At 48.3% G+C, this 22,150-nt stretch overlaps 1 protein-coding gene across 13 annotated transcripts in view; it reads left to right on the top strand.

The window, feature by feature from the left end:
- The window catches only part of KIF1B (kinesin family member 1B), a 1,388,545-nt gene that overhangs the window by 1,103,658 nt on the left and 262,737 nt on the right, over positions 1–22,150 (top strand). For all 13 annotated transcript variants that reach the window (XM_086921360.1, XM_086921359.1, XM_086921355.1 and 10 more), the window contains 4 exons: positions 1,144–1,277; positions 1,666–1,727; positions 1,909–2,054; positions 2,155–2,394. In XM_086921360.1, the coding sequence (XP_086777486.1) occupies positions 1,144–1,277; positions 1,666–1,727; positions 1,909–2,054; positions 2,155–2,394 (582 nt within the window). The remainder of the gene's footprint in view (positions 1–1,143; positions 1,278–1,665; positions 1,728–1,908; positions 2,055–2,154; positions 2,395–22,150) is intronic.

Here is a 22,150-nt window from a genome sequence, read left to right as displayed (position 1 = left end):
TGTTCTGAAAACTTGTCTTTTCATATGCAATGCTATCAGAAGGCTGTGAAGAGCAAACCTCTTGATCTCTGCAGCAATGAAACTTGAAATTTTGTGTAAAGTCCATCCATCTTTTATACCAAATTTCTCTTCTGGTTTCCGCTGTAAAGTGGACAATTAAATATGCATTGCTTCCAAACTCCTCCTCTTCCAGCTGAGACCTCTACATACTTAGCACCTTAGAGGAGTTCTTAGATATCACAAACCTAAAGTTAAGACAAAAGAAATTAATATGTCATAGCAACTCTTAGTAAACTGTGCTTGGCGTTCTCACTGCAGTTCCTCCTGAGCATACCCAGAGATCATTCTACCATGTAAAAAGCAACATTTCAGAGATTTAGAGGTCAGTATGTTCATTTAAAACAATTACTATATAGACTCTAACACTTTAGTAGAAAGAGACTTGTTACATTAACAGTTTATTTGTATCTCCCCCTTGTCTCTCTTTTTACCTAATTCTTCACTCGTTCTTTGGGGTTTTCTTGCAATTCAATAATGCTCTGCAATAGTCCCTTGCTGTTCACTTACTGTTGGGAGATATTAAAACATTTTTCTTTATATGTTTAACTCACTGAGAGTCTCTATGTCTCTTGAATTGAGTTTCACTAATGCAAAATGTTAACCTCCTGATGAAGAGAAAAATGTGCTTTAAAAAATGTATGAAAAGGAATTAAGTTTAAGTCCAGTCTGAAGGAATGAAATTGAAAGATGATTAAAAAAACCAATATGAGAGCATCACCAATACAAATATATAAGTTATCAGTAAATCAAACTTAAGAATGATAAACTATGCAAATCACTTGAAATCACCCAAAATGCAAAATGTATGCAGTTTTGTTCAAGAATAACATGTACTAATCAAAGAAAAGTTTAGAAACAAACGTATCAAAGGACAGCTGTCCACAGGATAACACAGCACATATGAGTGTGCTGTTTACACGAGTTCTACTTTGATATGGGAGTGACCATAATCCAGCCTCCCCTGTGCTCCTGCCTATTACATAGCTCTTGTTACTTTTATTTGCTTGTTTCTGTCTGATCCTTGCCAGTATTCTTCTTTTACTGCACTCATTTCTACCAATAATCTCTTCCATTTTCCTCCAGCTTGACCACTGTATTCAACCAGCCGTGGTTACCAAGGATATCTGCATGCTCTTCTATTCCCGGGATGCCAAGATTTCACCGCCTCGCTCCTTACGCAGTCTGTTCGGCAGTGGCTACTCGAAGTCTCCCGATTCGTAAGTGAACCAAGTTGGGATGGGATTTAGCCCTACATAGGGATTGGTGCTGCTCTCTCCTAGAATTTACAGATGGAGTCCAGGCTTAGAATTCTGTTAAGTCTGATTCTGTTCTGGAAGAGAAGAGTTTTTATCAAATTGTGTGCTTCTCCTGCTTTCCTTTTGATGGTGAAGCAGGAGAAATGTAGTCCATGATCAGTGAAAGTGAGGACAGATCACTTGAACAGGAAGAGAGCATGAGCAGATATGAGGATAGTGGCACTCCTATAAAAAAAATGCAGATTTATATGGAGGATAATTCTTTAGTCATGGTGGGAGGAGGAAGTAAAGTCTGTCAGCTTTTCATGTTATACCACATTTAGGTACTAAGGCCTTTTGTATTTTTCAGGAACAGAGTAACTGGAATCTATGAACTAAGTCTTTGCAAGATAGCAGATACAGGAAGTCCTGGTAAGTGACTCCAAACACATGCGAGGCTCCCACATGCATAAACCGCACACACAGCATACTCTTCATCATGCTAACATTCATACATCACACAACATGCTGCTCATTAAATACAGACCTGAACTTTTAAATGCATCTCAAACTCGTCCTTAGGCTGTAACACTTCTCCTTCTATTTGCTATAGGAATGCAAAGAAGGAGACGAAAGATCCTGGACACCTCAGTGGCATATGTGCGGGGAGAGGAGAACTTGGCAGGATGGCGGCCCCGAGGTGACAGTCTGATCTTGGAGCACCAGTGGGAGCTGGACAAGCTGGAACTGCTGCATGAGGTGAGTAGCCAATTATAAGGGAGGTTGTGGAAAGAAAGAGAGGCTGTCATTTAAGGAGGTCCCAAAGCATGGCATTGATGCCCCTATTTTGCTCTCTCAGGTGGAGAAGACAAGACATCTACTGCTGCTGCGTGAGAAGCTTGGCGACAGCATTCCAAAGTCTCTAAGTGAGTCCATCTCCCCTAGCCTCAGTAGCGGTACCCTCAGCACCTCCACCAGCATTTCCTCACAGATCTCAAGCACGACCTTTGAGAGTGCCGTCACCCCTAGTGAGAGCAGTGGCTACGACTCCACTGATATAGAGAGCCTGGTCGACCGTGAGAAGGAGCTCGCTACCAAGGTAAGAGGTTGAAGCCTGGATATGAACCTGAAGTCTGCACCCTGTATGCACTGAATAAAGGAGGGCATTCAGTGTGATAGGCATATGCCATGCCATATTCAGGAGTTTACTGTGATATGCTCAAGGAGGTCATATGATACACTGATGTATTCCACGCTGTTGCCCATACTTGGCATGTGAAACAAGAAGATTCACTGTTGGTGAACTGATTCGGCATATGGTAACAAGATGCTTATTCGTGTTCTTATTGGTACTCTCTCACAGTAAAGGTTTCCCTATGGATGGTTTTACAAATGACTCAATAAGAACTGGCAGTTGTTTTTGGGAGGGATGGTAGTCTCAGGACTCATCAAAGCACTATATTCGGAGACCCTCTCAGTAGGTCCAGGTTACACTGGCAGACTCTTTTGAATAAGGAAGACATGTTGGAGGATTGGTCAGTGCTTCTTCTGGACCATGACAAAGTCCTCGGGGAATCTAGACTGAAATTGCTAAACTTTAAGATTTTAGACAATTCGTGCTAGATGCTTTGGAAGTTAAAATGTTGGCTGTTGCTTCCTCCCGATCAGTGCTGGTGGTGCTAGGAGGACAAATTAAATCTGTACCATGTCCTCTGGTCATGCTAAGCCTTATACTTGTTTTTAGACTGTGGTTAGGTGTTAACTGTGCCTTGATAGTTCTGCTACTCTAACCCCCACTTCACATCTGGCCTTTCTACATAATGTGCAACAATCCAGATCTAGATATTCATATGCATAGTTGGCTACCCACCTCATTGGTGGTAGCAAAATTGTGTATTCTTCAGCACTGGTGCCCGGCCACTACACCCACAGTCAATGAATGGCCTACAGCGCTCCCTGGAGTAGGCCTACATGAAAGCACCACCTAAAAACTCGACGATAAGTTGGAAGTGTTTATAAAGGTATGGAGAACCTTCATGGGTGATATGGAGAGCTCTGTTTAAGCGCCTACCTCAATGGTGATTCTAACCCTATTGAGCTTGGGTTGTAGTCTACGTATCCAGTGCTAGGAGCCCCCCTTCCCCTGTGACGCCCTCTTCTGCTAGCCCTTTACACCATGGTGCGTTTTATTGCCACAGCCCTTTCAGAGGATTATTTTCTCTTTGGGCATTAGGCACTAGATACTGGGTGATAAATACCAGTTGCTGTGACTTTTTTTCTCGTCATGGTGGGCTCATAGTTTGACCTCTGTAGGCTGTGTACTTCATCGCGTACCTATGTGAATGTCCTGAAGTAAAAGGATTTGTTGTTGTTGTGCATTATTATTATTACAGTCATGTTTGACTCCTGTATTACGAAATTGCCATGTTGTGCTAACTTCTGAAGACATAGATGTCCCTGTATTTCAATATTTATGTGTCTCTCATCTCTTTATTTTCGTTTGCTACACAACCGACTTCACTCCAAACCTTGTGTTTGCCTCTTAGTACTCCCGGTTATGATTGCCCTTCCCACCCCTGTCCCTTGGTGATTATGCATCTGTGACTTTGCCATGGACATGCTGTTAGTCCTGACAGTGCCCCTATTTGCTTATATATGTATAAGTTCGAGGCATGTGAGCTGTAGATTACATGCTTTGCATACTCCTGCCATCTAGTGTTGTGTCCGGATGTTTGCAAGTTTTTTTTCTTCGAAGAAGTCTTTTCAGTCACAAGGTAGGCGGCGACTCCTTTCGGTGATAGTGCGCATGGGCATCGACTCCATTTTATAGATTGTTTTGTTCCGCCACCTGGTTCGGACGTGTATTGCTGCACTCAGGTTCGAAACCGTTCCTCAGGTTCCCCTCGGTGCGCAGTTCACTTAGCCTCAGCGGCATTGTTATTCGATCGCATTTCCCATTCTCCGCGTATCGTATCGGTTCACAAAAATCTCTTTCGATCGTAAACTTTTTGGAAGACTGTCAGGCCTAGCCACGTCAGATCGTCTCGCAGTCGATGGAACGGACTCCATTTAAATTCTGTCCTCTGTGCCACGCCAAGTACCCTCGCACTGACTCGCATGAAGTGTGCAACTTGTGTCTCCCTTTGGAGCATGATGAATTAGACTGCAACGCGTGCAAATCTTTGTGATCCAAGAAAACGCTCTGTGTCCAACAGCAACTCAGCGACTCCATTCCGGATCTCTTCTGAGACAATTCCGAGCAAGATGTCGACGACGCGCAAGGAGCCGAGGAGAAAGATGAGTTCATTTCCGTGTCAGAAGCCGACTCCGACATGGACAAAGAGATTCTGCCGGGTCAGCGAACGTGACTACTGATACTCCCCGGCCCCATCCCAAAGGTCGGCACAGAGAACACTTTTTAGCGGCCTGCCTTCCGGCTTGGCCCCGAAACAAATACTAAGGCCTTTCGGCTCGGAATTGAGTTAGCCACATTCGGGCATCAAGCCGAAACCGCTTCTAAACCGAAACTTGTTTCGCAGTCAACCCCTGTGAGAAGTTGGCCTGATGTATGATGCTCACTAGTTCTAGTGATCACCTTGTATCAGTCCAAACAACCCTTATGGTGATTGGTTGTAAGTCAACCTTATAGACCAGCTATCCTAATGGTAGCATGGACAAAGCAGTCTTAGGCTAAACTCTTTTGGCATGTGAAGCCAGCTGTTTTACCACATATAACCCCTTGAATATCAAATGAAAGGACACCACACAGGTTGTTATGAAAATAAACAAGATATTTATTACTAACAAAACACTTCTGAACTCTTTATGAGATCAGAGGGCTAAGCACATGACGAGACTTATTAAAAATACGTTAAGTTGCACAAATTACAATGGTGCCCTAGGAGCACGACAAACCATATACTAAGTAAGTGGAATGTGAAAGTCAATAATAGGAATGGAGCTGTCCAGAGGGTGTAGGATCGCTGGGACCACGCTATACTAACTTGAGGTAAGTAATAGGAGGCCCACGGAACGCGTGTGCAGAGTGTGAACTCACACGCAAGATGCATACAAACGTCTATGGACAGTACAGTTTTAAGAAAAAGGTGAGTACGGACGTCCCTGACTAGATAGGACCAAAACGACTGTGGAACTGGACACTAGGAGAGTCAAGCTACCCTTGAGCACCAAAATGCTCGTGTTACCTCACCCACAGGCTGCGGGTGCATAGGTGCCAAGTCGTGTCGGGTTCCGGCGTTGAAGTCTATGGAGCCTGGAGGAAAAGATGCTGCAGGCGGTCAGGAGGAAGATGTCCGGTGTGATCCAAGGGTGGATCAGGGAAGAGAAGAACCTGAAAGCAGAGGGGACAATGTTCAAAGTCACTAGCCAGTGACTGGAGTGGAACCAGGAGTGGAACCAGATGTCGTCGTCGCGATCAGGTGAAGGTGGACGCTTGTCTCTGCAGCCACATGGACCAGGTGGTGTCTTCGACGACCAGGATGGAGGCACGAGCTGTCCCACGCAGGCTCTCGCTGTCGGCGGTGTCGGCTTCGGATTTGGAGTCAACAGGCCTTGGCAAAGGCAACCCACGCAGTGAGTGGAAATGGCGTCTGGAGTGGCCCAGTAGGGTCCGAGGTGCTCCTCTTTTGGAAGGGAGCAAGGGCCAGTCTGGAGCAACCAGACCAGCAGTGAAGTTGTCGGGTTTCGTCGTCTAGGAGGTCACAAGCTAGCCGGCAAGTGACCAGACAACGCGTCGAGCAGCAAACAGGCAGAAGGGCCCCACGCAGATCTCATGGATGCTGGAGGGCTGGTCTTCGGTGCAGGAGCTGCTCGGGGTCGGGGCTTCTCAGTCCCGAAAGCACTTGGACGAGGATACCTCTGAAGTCGTGCTGGAGCGAAGTGCTGCTTCTTTCAAGATGGCCGGTCCCACGTGTCTCGTCGCACCCACAGATCTCAGCTGTGCTGCAGATGTAGGTAGAGGTCGGAGAGGTCTGGGAATCCGGGTCTCGTCGGGCTCTGAAGTCTGGATCCGGGAAGGAAGACGACAAAGTGAAGCCGCTGGACGCTGATGGTGCCTGCTTGTGCAGGGTGGACACTCCTTGCCCTCATGGGAGATTTCTTCAGTCTTCTGTGGAGTCCAGAGTTTCTTCTTGTAAAGTTGTTCAGGATAATCTAACTTGGAATGGGACCAGCTCCTACCTTTATCCGGCTAAAGGGGGCTGTACTACGACTAGGTCCCTCCTCTGGGTGGGACCAGGAAGGGGGTGGTTACACCCCCTATCCTTTGTCCGGTCTTGCGCCAGCTCTGGGGCTGGAGTGCCCCAGGAACTGGTTTAGACCGGTGTATGCACAGGGACACCTTGTGTGCCCCAGGCATGTCTCATTCCTTTCAGCCCTGTCCTACCTAATACACAAAATCCTGTCTGGGGTGGTGCTAGCACCTCCCAAGGCAGGAAACCCTTTGTCCAAGCCTCCCTCGCTGGAAGGACTCCCAGCAGCAGGAGGTCAGACTTGTGTCTGTGGTGGCAGCATCCATTTTGTGATGCTGAGGCTCGAGTTAACTTTAACCGGGGTTCACAGTTACATACATGTCGTGTCCCTCTAGAAGGGTGGAATGCTACCCCCGTCGCCAGAATTGGCGAGGGGTTAGTATTCCAATTCGTATGACACCTTACTCAACATGTTTTGATAATGCTATACCAAAGTTAGCAATAACCGCGAGGATTATAATGCACTTAAGAGTATATGGTATAGCGTTATCATGGAACAGCTATTAGGACTTGGTTCTGCAAGCTGCAAACGGGCTCAGCTCATGCCAGAGCACCATCTCACATAATTCCAAGCACTCTGCCTTCGGGATTGATAAGGCCTGCCATAGGAGTGACTGATAGGAATATATGTGTCCATTTTAGGTTTAGATATAGGTAACTATATCTAAAGCAAAGGGTGATTACACCATCTTGCCCCAGCTGTCGTGCAGCCAGTTGTGTTTTTTTAGATGGCCAGCCAGGGGTGGCATAATACATGCTTCAGCCCCTGGTAGGCCCTGGGTACACCTATGCCCTGGGTACCTATAGTACACTGTACAGGGACTGATGAGGTGGCCCAGTACCAATTGGTAAATGCACCTAAGGTACATGGTTGTCAATTTAGAGAGAGAACAGCTAGGCTGTGGGTCTGATTAACAGGCCCACAGCCAGGGAAAGTCGTAAACCAGTGAAGCAAAAAGCAAAAATCGGGGGTGACCATAGGATTGCAGACCCTACTCTCCTACATAACCCCCCCCAAACTTAGGGACATTAAACTAACCTTGACCAGGTGAGTCTTCTTGTTCTAAGTGGAAGCACCTGGAGAGACCATCTGCATTGCCATGGTCAGTCCCTGGTCTGTGCTCCACTGTGAAGTCCATCCCCTGTAGGGAAATGGACCACCTAAGAAGTTTGGGGTTTTCACCCTTCATTTGATTTAGCCATAAGAGGGGCTTATGGTCGGTCTGAATCTTGAAGTGAGTGCCAAAAAAGTATGGCCTCAGCTTCTTCAGGGCCCAAACCACAGCAAAGGCCTCCCTCTCAATAGCTGACCAACGTTTCTCTCTAGGGGTCAGCCTTCTGCTTCTAAAAGCAATGGGCTGGTCATGACCATCAATATTCAGTTGAGATAGAACAGCTCGCACACCCAACTCAGAAGCATCTGTTTGGACAATGAAAGGTTTGGAGTAGTCTGGACTCTTGAGAATAGGTGCAGTGCACATGGCCTGCTCTAGGTCATCAAATGCCTTTTGACCGCTAACTGTCCACTAAACTTTCTTTGGCATTTTCTTACTTGTCAGGTCATTAAGTGGAGTCACAATGGTTCCATAATTTCTGACAAATTTCCTATAGTAACCAGACAGGCCCAAGAAAGCTCTGACCTGTGTCTGGGTGGTTGGAAGAGCCCAGTCCTTTATGGCCTGTATCTTGCTCTCCAAAGGTTGAACCTGGCCTCCACCTTCAAGGTGGCCCAGATATACAACTTGACTCTGCCCTATCTGGCACTTAGTAGCCTTGATAGTGAGGCCTGCCTTTTGCAGGGCCTCCAAAACCTTCCTCAGGTGGATCAGGTGATCCTCCCAGGTGGAGCTAAAGACAGCAATATGTAAATGTAAATGTAAGTGTACAGGAATTTATATAGCGCAAATCACCACTGGTTTCTAAGCGCTTGCTTAGGGAACCCGTCCTGGTATTCCCCTGTGAGATAACCCCAGCAGGGTATCCGCAAGGTGAAAGCCACGCATCCCGCCGTGAGGGGCCATTGTGGAGATTAAGCAAGCTATTGCCCAGAGTCGCAGAGTGTGAACCCATGACTGGAGTAGGCACCGGAGCGAGAAATGTCGAGTCCATGGACATTTTACGACTCAAGACCCGCCGAGCCGGGAATTGAACCCTGGTCCCGGGCTGACCTCTGCTTCCAGGTCTGCCTGCTCTAACCAGTGAGCCACACTTCTCCACTATCTAGATATGCTGCACAGAAGTCATCCAGCCCAGAGAGAACATGGATCACCAACCTTTGAAAAGTGGCAGGTGCATTTTTCAAACCAATGGGCATCACCACAAATTGGTAATGACCTCCTGGGGTAGAAAATGCTGTTTTGGCCTTGGCATCCTCAGCTAACCTGATTTGCCAATAACCAGCTGTCAGGTCAAATGTACTCAAGAATTTGGCAGAAGCCAATTTATCTATGAGTTCATCTGCTCTTGGTATTGGATGGCATCTGTCTTAGTGACAGCATTGAGACCCCTATAGTCTACACAAAACCTCATCTCTCTCTTACCATCCTGGGTGTGAGGTTTAGGCCCTAAAACTACAGGACTAGCCCAAGGGCTCTCTGAGGGTTCAATGACTCCCAATTCCAACATCTTTTCTACTTCTTGTTTTATGCAGTCCCTGACGTGGTCAGGTTGCCTGTAGATTTTACTCTTTATAGGCAGACTGTCACCAGTGTCCACCTCATGGGTGCACCAGTTTGTCTGACTGGGTGTCAGAGAGAACATTTGTCTAAAGGATTGAAGAACTTGTTTGCAAGCGCTTAGAGGCCCCTGTGGCTATAACGCGCTATACAAATCAAATAAATAAATAAATAAATAAATCCTTTTGCTGATGTTCAGAGAGGCTGTCAGAAAAGACCACACCATCTACTGACCCATCATCAGGGTTCTGAGTGAGCAGGTCTGGGAGAGGGTCACTCTCTTCCTCCTGTCCCTCATCTGTAGACATGAGCAAGCCCATGTCTTCCCTGTTGACAAATGCCTTGAGCCTGTTCACATGAAGTACTCTGTGAGGGCACCTGGGAGTTCCAAGGTCTACCAGGTAGGTGACCTCTCCCTTTTGTTCAATTATAGTATGGGGTCCAGACCATTTGTCTTGGAGAGCTGCTGGGGCCACTGGCTCCAACACCCACACCTTCTGTCCAGGCTGGTAAACAGTAAGGACAGCCTTTTGGTCATGCCAAGCTTTTTGTAGTTCTTGGCTGGCCTCAAGGTTTTTAGATGCCTTTTCCATGTACTCTGCCATCCTGGAGCGGAGACCAAGTACATAGTCCACTATGTATTGCTTAGGCTTTTTGAGAGGTAACTCCCATCCTTCCTTCACAAGACACAGGGGTCCTCTTACAGGATGCCCAAATAGAAGTTCTAAAGGGCTGTAACCAACCCCCTTCTGTGGGACCTCTCTGTAAACAAACAAAAGGCAGGGTAAAAGGATGTCCCATCTTCGCCTAAGCTTTTCTGGTAACCCTTTTATCATCCCTTTGAGGGTCTTGTTGAATCTCTCCACAAGCCCATTGCACTGTGGGTGATAGGGGGTGGTGAATTTGTAATTGACACCACACTCCTTCCACATTGCAGTCAAGTATCCTGACATAAAGTTTGCACCTCTGTCAGAGACAACCTCCTTAGGAAACCCCACTCTGGAGAATACTCCAAGCAAGGCCCTGGCCACAACAGGAGCTGTAGTGGTCCTAAGGGGAATAGCTTCTGGATACCTGGTGGCATGATCCACTACCGCCAGTATAAATCTGTGCCCAGATGCTGTTGGGGGATCCATTGATCCAACAATGTCAATCCCCACTCTTTCAAAGGGTACCCCCACCACAGGTAGTGGTATAAGGGGGGCCTTTGTGGTGCCACCTGATTTGCCACTGGCTTGGCAGGTGACACATGAGCGACAAAACTCTTTGGTGTCTTCAGACATATGAGGCCAGTGAAAGTGAGGGACAAGCCTGTCCCAAGTCTTGTTCTGGCCTAAGTGACCTGCAAGAGGAATTTCATGGGCCAAGGTGAGAAGGAAACCTCTCAGTGACAAGGGGATGACCAGCCTCCTGGTAGTACCAGGCTTGGGGTCTCTTGCCTCAGAGTAAAGGAGTCCATCATCCCAGTATACTTTGTGGGCACCTGTGGCATTCCCTGCAGCCTCAGCAGCAGCCTGCTGTCTGAGGGGGTTCAAGAGATGAACAGTCTAATTGAGCCTGTCTCAAGTCTGCCCTGGAAGGCCCCCCTGTCCCAAGAAACTCAACCTGTTCAGGTTCAAGCTCTTCTAGGATAAATCCTTCTGGGGTCTTTGGGTCAGCCTCCTGAGAGAGCTGATCCTCACCTTGAGGCAGGGGGGAAGGCTCTGCCTTAACCCTACTGCTCTTTCTCTTGGGAAGTGTCTGGTCCATTGTCCCAGGATCCAGCACTAGTTCAGCTGGGCATTTTTTGGCCTGTGACCTAGTCACAGCAAGGACATTTGCTGACAAACCTAACATTTCCACATGAGTCCTATACTCCACAGGAGGATTCCAAATCATTGCCCAAAAGAGAGTCCACTGTGACGTCTGAACTAACAACAACCCTTTTGAGGCCATTTACCCCTCCCCAGGAGAAGTTAACAAGAACCATACTATGGTTGGTACTGACATTGCTAGCATTGGTCACTAGGTAGTCTGAACCTAGTATTACCTGCCCAGGGTCCACAAATGCTGGTGTCACCATAGTGACACTTGGACAGGTGTCCCTGTAGGCCTGAGCCATCTTTCCATTGATTAAAGGTGTTTGCCTGTACTTGCCCAGAGTACTGGGACTTATTGTAGGGGTCCAATCCATGTCCCCAGTACTAACAAGAACAGCCTGGGTAGGTACTCTGACTAGGTCAGAGCCTGCCTCAGATACCAAGGTTAACCCCACTATAGTCTTTGGAGGAGCACTACCACTACTAACTGAACTAGGGGTTGCAGGTGCCTTAGGGGCAATAGTGGTAGGAGCTGGGCCTTTCTTGGTGCACTCACTAAACCAGTGAGTATTACTTTTACAGTATTGGCACCATGGTTTCTTCTGACGATTATTCTTCTTCTTTTGGGAATTCTGGGACCCACCCTCCTTAGATTGTTGGGGCCCCGTTGAAGACTTCTGGTTATTTTTCTTATTCTCATTACCCTTTTGGTCTGCTTTCTTCTGGCCACCACCCTGGTTCTGGTTCTGCTGCTTGACCCTTGTCCTGACCCATCTGTCTGCCTTCTTTCCCAATTCTTGGGGAGAGGTCAGATCTGAGTCAATAAAGTGCTGATGCAACAACTGATTCTGACAATTACTTAAGATTTGTTCTCTCATAATTAGATTATATAATCCTGTGTAATCAGTAACTTTACTTCCCAGTAACCCGCCTTCAAAAGCCTTAGTGGCACAATCAACAAAGTCAGCCCAATCCTGAGACTGAATTTTCTGGGTGTCTCTGAACAGCAACCTGTACTGCTCAGTTGTTAAGCCAAACCCATCAATCAGTGTGTTCTTCAGGACTTGGTAATTGTTAGCATCCTCAACTCTAGTAGTGAGGAGCTTATCTCTACCTTTACCTTCAAAGGAGAGCCACAATATAGCTGCCCACTGACTTTGGGGGATGCACTGGACAGTGCAGGCCCTCTTCAAAGCAGTCATCCATTTGTGGATGTCATCCCCTTGCTTAAAGGGGGGCACTATTTTACTCAGGTGTCTAGTATCAAAACTCCTGTCTTTATCTCTAGGGATAATGCTGCCACCAGTGGGGTCTGCCTCTGGCAAAGGCAAGTCTTTCTTTGGCAAGGGCAAGTTCTTCCCTCTCAATCCTCAGATTGACTTCCCTCATCTTAGCTTCATGCTCCCTTCTCTGGGGGGATGTCATCCCTCTCTGAGAAGATGCCTGAGAGACATGGGTGTGAATAGATCTGTTAGAGCCTCTGGAGAGAGACCTAACTCGTCTATTCCCAAGGTTAAGCCTGCCTGAGGATGGGCCTGGGGGTCCCCCAGTTCCATTCTCATGTATGCTTAAGTTGGCCCTGGTAAGTCTGCTGACTCCTCCCTGACCATGGTTTACCTCACCATCAGATGAGTCTCCATCTCCCTCCACTTCATCAGTTTCAGGGAAATTGGAGGCCTCCTCTAGTGGGGGTATGTCTTCCTCTGTAGGATCAGATGGGCCTGGATTAGAAGCCCTTCTGGCATCAAATGTCTCTAAGAGACCTATCAGGAAGTTAGTTGTAGGTGTAGAACCCTGTTTTAGTTTCCTGGAGGTACACAATTGTTTAATCTCCTGGAAGCTAAGGGCTGCATATCTTGACATGACCTGTGGAGGGTCAACTGCCACAAGGGGAGCCACTGAGTTCTCTCCTGTGGTAGACATGCTTTTCTAGTGAGGTGTAAGTGGTGCACTTACCTACACTATAGGTTTACCTACTGATCCCTTGCTTAGAGTTGTAGTCAGGGTGTTCTACTCCCTTTCTACTACAACAGCTGGTTCAGTAGAACTCAGAGTATTTCTAAGCTTGTTATATGTACCTATGTGATCTTTCAAATGATATCTCAAGATTATATTTGGTAAAAACAACAGCAAGCTCAAATCCCACCCGCTGCACACCAATGTGAGAAGTGGCGTCTCTGCCTCGCCGCAAACTCCTGCGGGAGTCCCTTTGGTGTCGCGGGAGGTTGACCAGAGGATCTCAATCTCTTAGGTTTATTTTCTCCTCTGTTTCCTTCCGCTGTGCTCCGTGTTTTCCAGTATAATCTCCACTTATGGGGGGTGGGGGAACGCGTAGGTGAGCCCGTGTTTCTCTGTATCTCTAGTGTGATTACCAGTGTGGATGTAGGCTTTTTTCCCCGGGAATTGGTGCTCCACGACAGAGGCAAAGTTTTCTCACTGCGGGGCTGCACGTGGGGCACCTATATCAGGCGGGGGGTCTTTCTGTGTTACACTGTGCTTCGTTCCAACTCATCTACCAAAGCTCCACCAGTAGGTCAATGGTCGCATGCCTAGTCGCTGTGGTTAGAGCGACCCTTCTGGGCCGAGACGCCTCAGCTACCTCCTTGTTTGCCTCTGTGTCTCTTGGTGAAAGCTTCACGCCTTGTGTCGTTATTCCTGGCCCAGTCTCGGCCTTTTATGGTGCTGGGCCTCTCAGTCCCTCGTAACCGGCCCTTCAGCCCAGTTCCAGGAGCGTTATATGCCCGTTAGCCCCCACTCAGAAATGGGCCTCTGTTGCTACATCGGTCATGGAGCCCGTCTGGGCAGACAAATCACTCGAGGGCCCGGCTTCTGCCAGCAGATCAGGCCGCCGGTCCAAGGCCGCTGGTGTTCCCGGCTATCGTCGCAGTCGTCGTTCTGTAAAACGCAGCACTCAGTCGGGTCTGGTCATGGACGGACCTCGGAGCCGAGCCTTCCGATGTTTATACAGGTCGCAGCTCTTTTATTTCGCTCGGTCTCTCGGCCCCACGTATTGGGCCCACTGGATGCGCTCCTTCTCGGTGTCTTCGCTGTTTCCCAGGGGCGTTAAGAACAGGCCCGTCGTTCTTTAGACATGGGCCCCCTGTCCGTCCGTCGAGGCCAACCACCGCAGCACTTTCCCCTCGAGTTCCTCCGGGCAGTCGAATCACCCGAGGCCCTGGCTTCCGCCGGGGAAGTAGGCCGCTATTCTTCGGTCTCGGTCTTCCCTGGTTATCTGGTATGGATTTTCATCGGTACCGTGGCATACAACGCCGCTCGGTCACGGACATGCACGGGTGCTCCAGCCTCCCGTTAATTAGCAGGATAAGTGGTCAGATTGATCAGGAAGGGCACCTCGACTCCGGAGCTTCCTCAGCAAGCAGCCATCTTTGCCGGCCGCTAGCCACGCCCCTTCTGGCTGCTTTTGACTGCCAGCGCTGTTCTGGCTGGCAGGTTGTAATCCAACTGGAGTGGGTTTGCCTTCTTTTCCCTCGCTTCCTTGGGTCTTCTAGGCTTCTTCTTTGTCTTCCTCCTTCCTGTCTTGGCATTGGGCGGAAGCTGTGTTGCCTTGTGGGGCAGTGGGATGCTTTGGCCTCTCCGACCTTGCCCGTGGTTCCTCTTCAGCTTTCTTCTCCCTCCTACATCCTTTGGGGTCGGTGAGGGTCTGCTTGGGGTGGTTCCCTTTGCCAGGCAGGGGCGAGGTTCTACCTGGTCTACAGATCTGTTTCCCTGTGGGCCCCTCTGTTCTGTATTGGCTGGTGGGGTCCTTTTGCAGACCCTCCTTCCCATGGGTTATTGCTAGGGTATCTATTCTACTTGAAGGAATCTGCAGCTAGTAGTCTCTATCAGATGTAAGAGTTACTTACCTTCCGTATCTATGTATCTGGTAGAGATGATTCTAGCCGCAGATTCCTTCACGGCCGCCCTTCCTCCCCTATTCTGCGAGGACTCTTAGGTTGGTCTTCAGTCCTCGCCTCCCGGTGGGGGGCTATATCTCCTGTGAGTGTCTTCTTTGTTCTTGACGGGTGGGGGTGGTTCATTCCTCCTTTGGTTCTTTGGAGGATGGGGTCCCGGTGTTCGGTGCCCTGCTGCTCCGGCTACTCCAGGTTTGGGGGGATTGCTTTCTATCCCTGTTCTCCCTCCCCTCCCTTCCTTCCATTGCTATCCTCTGCTTAAGGGTCATCTGGCCATGTCTTGCCCTTGTCCCTTGTGGGTTTGTTGGGACTGGTCCCCTTCCTTGCTCAGGTTGGGGGTGGTGGGTTTCCTACGTGTACGCATGTTACTTGCCTCCCGGGCAAGAAGGTGGGAGGCTGTCTATGTGCCGGCAGGGTGGTTATGCAGGGCTCTGCTCGCTTCTTCTTTCACTGCCTTGGGTTCTGCAGTGTGACACTACTGTGGGTGGTGTTGTTAGTCCTGTTTCTTTCCAAATGTTCTGCTTTTCGCACACTGTTCTCCGAAGAAAACTGACGTAGACACGCTGGAGCGGGTCGTATGTGACCTCGCTGACGTCACGTGCGTGGACGACGCTTGGGCGGAGTTGTGTGATGTCATCCCGCCCCCGGCGCGCAGAGATGCTGTGGCAAAAAAGTTTCCGGATCCAGTCTCATGCCTGGGGATAATTCTACGTGAAGGAATCTGCGGCTAGAATCGTCTCTACCAGATACATAGTGTTCTAGGCATGTGGGCTGCTGAAGTCATATCTGTGCATAGATCGCCGCCTAGTGTTGGGTCCGGATGATTGCACATTGTTGTCCTGGAAGAGTCTTCGAAGTATCACGAGATAGGTGGCTCCTCCCCTTGACTACAGTGCGCATGGGCATCCACTCCATCCTCAGATTGTTTTTTTCCGCCATTGGGTTTGGATGTATATTTGTTAACTCAAGTTCGGAATCAATAAAAAACTTTCTTTTTGGCCAAAAGGCCTTTAGTTGTCGTCTGTATTGTCTCTGCAATCGGTGCCCAGTACTTGTTCCAGCTCTGTCCCCGAGCCGGACGTCAAGAGGAGCCGCGTGGCTTTTCGGCACTGAAGGCCCGGTCGACACCAGAGGCCTTATCGACGATCCATCATGGAACGGAGCCCGTTCAAGAGATGTCCCGTTTGCAACTCCAAGTAACCTCACATTGATGTCCACCCGGTGTGCAACAAGTGCCTGTCTCCGGATCACGATGAAGCCAGCTGTATGGCTTGTTCTCGGTTCCGCTCCAAGAAGACTATTCGCCTTCGACGCGCAGCGCGGAAGGAGGCCCAGCAGACTGCACCTGACCCGGTGAACATCTACGATGCCGAGGATGATGAGGGAGTCGAGCAGGAAGTTCAAGAAAACCTGTCTGATCCTGCATCGGAGATCGACTCCAGTTACGACGCAGATGTGGAAATGGTCGATACTGAAGACGTCGTCGACTAGGTAGGAGACGATGATGAGGCCTTTGGGGCCGTGGAAGATAGCTCGAGAGAGGAGCTAGGCCCAGCCGTTACTACGGGGGCCGCACCCAAAACACTTGATAAGGCTCAGTTCGAGGGATCGAACGCTTGGTTCTACAGCCTTGCCTCAAGGCCCGGCTACGGACATTTCTAACGAGCCATCGGTTGACCGATCAAAATCGAAACCAAAAGCATTGGTATCTACAAAACCGAAAGCACTGGACACTAAATCGAAACCGAAAGTGCGTATTACTTTGGTCGGTTCGAAGACCTCTGAAGCACCGGCACTGACAAAACAGAAGAGTGTTATCGACCCGGTGAGGACGCTAAAGGGTGTCGAACTGAAGACCGGGGCACCGAAGAAACTGGTCAAGGACGTCGACCCGAAGAAGTCTGCGCCGAAGGCCGTCGACACAGACAAGGGACTCGGAACTCAGAAAGTTCTCGATCCTAAGCGTCGACTCGACAAGGCTAAAAGCAGTATAGACCTCGAGTCCACAACTGGCAGTGGCTCGAAGTAACCCGTCGAGTCAACACAGCCATCCGCCTCTTTTTCAAAGCAGGTGTCGGACTCGCTGAAACGCATTAAAGAGAAGGCTACTACTGTCAGACCAAAGGCTACTCCACCCCCGAAGCCGGTCAGTAAACCTCCAAAGTCGTCGGCACCCATCCTGTTCACACTGCCGCCAAAAGTGGTACCTAAGGCGTTCGCCCCTATGACGGCCGTCGAAGCGACCAAGAAGGTGTCCATGGGGCCGAAGCCTACGACTACGGAGGTGGCCGCCAAGCATCGACAGCCTCCGCCAGAAGATCAGTCGAGGCAATTCATCGACGCTGAGACGGGTAGACTTTCCATTTTCAAGCGAAAGATCGCCCCAGAACAGCCTATGGAGTCAAATAAAATGCCATTAAAAAAAAAGAGGGATTCTGCTACGTCACCTCATCTCTTTGAACCTATAACACCACATGGACAAGACACTGCTCCTATCTCACCCACATACTCAGATGTGGAAGTAGGGGATGGTGACCATGAGGATTACAGTTATCCTGTAGACACTGATCCAGAAGATCACACTGAACCCTGGACAGACGCTCCTGACCCAGGAGATCCACAAATTGCCCCAGACAGTCATGTCTATTCTATTTAGACCTCGCCTACAGAAGCCACGGCTGCGTTTAATGCACTTATTAAAAGGGCAGCAAAAAATCATGATGTCCAGCTCCATGCTGACCCTATTGAAGAGGAGTTTTTGTTTGACACCTTCTCAACCTCAGAGAGAACTGTCAAGACTCTACCAATGCTAAAGGGTGTCCTAAAACATGCTGGAGACATTTTTAAGGAGACCACAAGGGCAAGGGTGATAAACCCCAGAATTGAGAAAAAATACAAACCAGCACCTGTGGACCCTACGTATATCAAGGGACAGTTGTCGTTGGACTCTCTAGTTGTTTCCAATGCCCGGAAGAGGGCGAACTCGCAAACAACGGGTGATGCTCCTCCCCCTGACAAAGAATTTAAAGTGCTAGAAGCATCAGGGAAAAGGGTGGCAGCTCAAGCGGCCAATATCTGGCGAATCTCCAACACACAGGCTCTCTTAGCCAGATATGACAGGGCTCCTTATGATACACTTGAAACCCTATTACAACACTTGCCAGATGAGTATAAGGAGGCAGCAGAGATGCTAATACAAGAAGGGAAACTTATATCAAACGCATCTTTTAAGTGTGCGCTGGACGCAGCAGACACTGCAGCCAGGGCAATTAATACAAGTGTGATGTTACGGCGACATGCCTGGCTGAGAATCTCCGGTTTCAAGCCCGAGTTACAAACCACCATACTAAATCAGCCTGTTAACCCTGATCACTTATTTGGCCCAGAGGTCGACACCACCTTGGAAAAAATCAAAAAGGACACAGACTGCAAAGTCTATGGGGGCTCTACAGTTGCAGCAGTTCAGGGGTGGTTCCTTTCGTCGCTCCAACAATAGAGGAGCTTCCAGAGGCCAGCTGTCCCAGCAGACACAATACAGTAAAGGAGGCACGCAGGCCACCTACAACAAACACAGTAGGGGTGGCTATCGTGGAAACCGCACCAAGGGCAGAGGTCGTGGAAACAACAGCTCCCGATCCTCCGCCACTAACAAACAGTGACGTCTTGTCACTGCCCCCCGACCATACCACCCCGGTCGGGGGGAGACTACAACAGTTCCTGCAGGTCTGGAAATCCATCACTACAGACAGGTGGGTGAGGCAACTTATCCAGTATGGTTATTGTTTGGAGTTAACATCCACTCCACCCAACATTCCCCCAAGACACCGTCCTTTGTCCACAAAGCATTTGCAATTATTGCAGCAGGAGGTAGTCGGCATGCTGCAAAAAGGAGCCATAGAAGCCTTTCACTGTTGGATTCAAAAGAAAAACTTGCAAGAAGGATGTACATTCCTGACGGAAGTGCCAAGTTATACCATCACCACGGATGCTTCCCTCAAAGGATGGGGGGCACACCTTCAGGGAATGACTGTCAACGGGAAGTGCAGCAAAAGAAATGGCACATAAATCTGCTAGAGCTGAGAGCTATTTTTCTGGCCTTGAACTCCTTTCGAGCAGTAATAAAGGGGTCCACAGTTCTAATCAGGACAGACAATACAACAAGTATGCATTACTTAAACAAGAAAGGGGGGTACAAAATCGGCCCTTCTTTCTCAGAATGCATGGAGATTTGGGATTGGGCTCTGGATCACAAGATAAATCTTTCAGCAGTTCACGTCCCAGGGATGTCCAATGTGCTAGCGGATTCTCTCAGCAGATCTGCAATTTCCAATCACGAATGGGGGATCCATCAACTGACTCTGGACCGAGTCTTTCTAGAGTGGGGTCACCCTGACCTGGACTTGTTTGCAACAATTCAGAACCAAAAATGCCCACACTTTGCAAGCTGGATTCCCCACAGGGACTCATGCGGGAATGCGCTTTCGAGGAACTGGTCTCAGATATATGCATACGCCTTTCCTCCGATTCCTTTGGTTCCCAGAGACATCCGGAAAATGAAGAGGCAGCCGTCTCGCCTCATTCTTATTACGCCCAGGTGGTCTCGCCAATATTGGTTCACCGAGCTTCTACTTCTCTCGGAGTGCGATCCCATTCAGCTTCCATCAATTCCGAATCTTCTGACAATGAAAGGGGGTCAAATTTGTCACCCGGACGCATCTTCCTTGAAATTAGCAGCTTGGCTCCTCAACACGTTGAATTCGCCCATCTAGATATTCCTGAGGATTGTCAAGAGGTTTTGGCCATTGCTAGAGCACCTTCCACTGTTAAGACATACAAACTTAAATGGAAAAGGTTCTGTGCCTGGTGTCACTCTGCCAATTTACACCCAATTCATGCTAAACCAGAACAGATCTTGCCGTTCTTTCTCCATTTGGCTAGGTCAGGCTTATCTCATTCCACACTGAAGGTGTTTTTGGCAACCATTTCCAGATTCCGTCAAGATGGCTCTAACTCTCTTTATTCTACTAGAATAATCCAACAATTCTTTAAAGGTCTATTCCGATTGTTTCCTCCTATTCGACGTCCACCTCCATCCTGGTACTTAAATGTAGTGGTCGCCCAGCTCAGGTATCATCCCTTTGAACCTTTTCATTAAGTGGATCTCAAGTTCCTTTCATGGAAGGTTTCTCTACTTTTAGCACTGACGTCAGCACGAAGGGTTAGCGACATTCAGGCGTTCACCATCAAGTCTCCTTTCTTACAATTCACTTCAAATTCAGTGGTGCTCCGTACCAATCCAAGTTACACGCCTAAAGTTCCCTCTGACTTTCATCTTAATGAGTCAGTGATTCTTAGGACATTTTTTCCTAATCCGCAAACAGCGACAGAAAAGGCCTTGAATTCCCTAGACATCTGGAGATGTCTCAAAGTCTATCTCCAACTAACTGCTACATTGCAAAAGACAGATCAATTATTTGTAGCATACGGAAGGCTACGTCAGGGATACGCTGTATCCAAGCAGACCATAGCCCGCTGGGTGTCCTCGGCAATCAGTCTGTCATCAACAAGCGGGAAGGCCTCTACAATCTTTGCCTAGGGCACATTCTACAAGAGCAGTCTCCTCTTCTACAGCTCTTTTCGCTGGTGTGACTCCATCAGATCTGCAGAGTGGCAAACTGGTCCAGCAGGCATACGTTCACCAGGCATTACTGTTTGGATGCTGCAAGTGATGCAGATACTTCAGTGGAACGAGCAGTTCTCCGCAATCTTTTCACATAAGGTGAGCCTCTGTTCTCTCTCCTCCTCTATGCTCTTTTAGACGCTTATTTTACATGTTATTCTCTTTTTGCAAAGCATGCGTATGTACTATGATACAAGGAGCGTCTATGAGCATTATGATTTGTACTGCGATCTACTCTGATTCAGGCATGTGAATCTATGAAAGACACCCCAATACTGGAGAAGAACAATAGTTACTTGAATGTAATCTGTGGTTCTCCAGTATTGGTGTCTTTCATAGATTCACATGCACCCGCCCACCTCCCCTCAGGGGCTCCTCAGGCGATTATGTTGGCTTCACTCCCGTGCGGGAAAATCTGATAGCATGAGCCTCTGGGGGGAACATTCTGGTGGGTGCTGTCGCCTGATTGGCTGCAGTTTGGTCTATACAAAATGACTAGGATAGTCATGAGTGTGGGAGCTTTTGCTCCTGTAGCTTAGGGCTACTTTACTTCCTGGTTGGTTATTACCAAGGTTTTTTGGTTAATATAGGCATATTATTGCTTTTTTATGTACCGTGGGTCTCCCACTCCTACGACTGGGAACGATTCAGGGATGTGAATCCATGAAAGACACCAATACTGGAGAACCACAGATTACAGGTAACTATTGTTATTCCCCAGTAAGCATCTGTTCTTTGCATGTAGAGCTGTAGATTCACATACGCCCACCCACCTCCCCGGGTACCTGTACCTGTACCTGTTGCAGTTCTTCTTACTTAAATACATACACATGGACATCTCTACTCTAACTTTACTAACTCCATTCACACCCTCTGCGGGAAAAAAATCTCACAATGGAGTTGATGCCCATCAGCCCTATCACGATAGGAGTCGCCTACCCCGTGACTGGAAAGACTTCTTCGAAGAAAAACAACTTGCAAACATCCGGCCACAACACTAGATGGCAGGAGTATGCAAAGCATGGGAATCTACAGCTCTCCAGCAATAAATTGAGGTAAGCTCTTGATACCTCTCAGGTAAAAGAATTTACCGGTCATGGACTGATATCAGAGTATTTTAACAGATGGGTGAGGTCTGCTATTTACGAGTTGGCCCCCATTATTACCAGAATCAAAGGGAGTAGAAAGGTCTCTGCCCCATGGCTTTCATAAAGTTTGAAGGCTTGCAGCAAGCAAGAACACAAGTGGGGATTGTTGCATATTCCAGAAGAAAAGTACAAACACAAAGAGACAATTCTAAAATATAAGAATGCCATTAAAGAGGCAAACTATGCAATGTTTTCTCTCAAAATAAGATTTGGGATTAGTGTTTTTAAAAAATTGCTTAAGGTGGTTCGAGATCTTACATCGCCACCAGCTCAACCGGAGCCAGATTTATTTATTTTTTACGAATAGGGTGTGCTCGTTTTTGAGCATAAGATTTTGAAGATTCTTTCTCAATTTCAGGACGTGGAGGATGG

This window comes from Lissotriton vulgaris, chromosome 5, assembly GCF_964263255.1.
Source record: "Lissotriton vulgaris chromosome 5, aLisVul1.2, whole genome shotgun sequence".
NCBI lineage: Eukaryota > Metazoa > Chordata > Amphibia > Caudata > Salamandridae > Lissotriton > Lissotriton vulgaris.
Note: the sequence above shows the minus strand (reverse complement) of the source record. Positions and strands in the feature narration are given on the sequence as shown.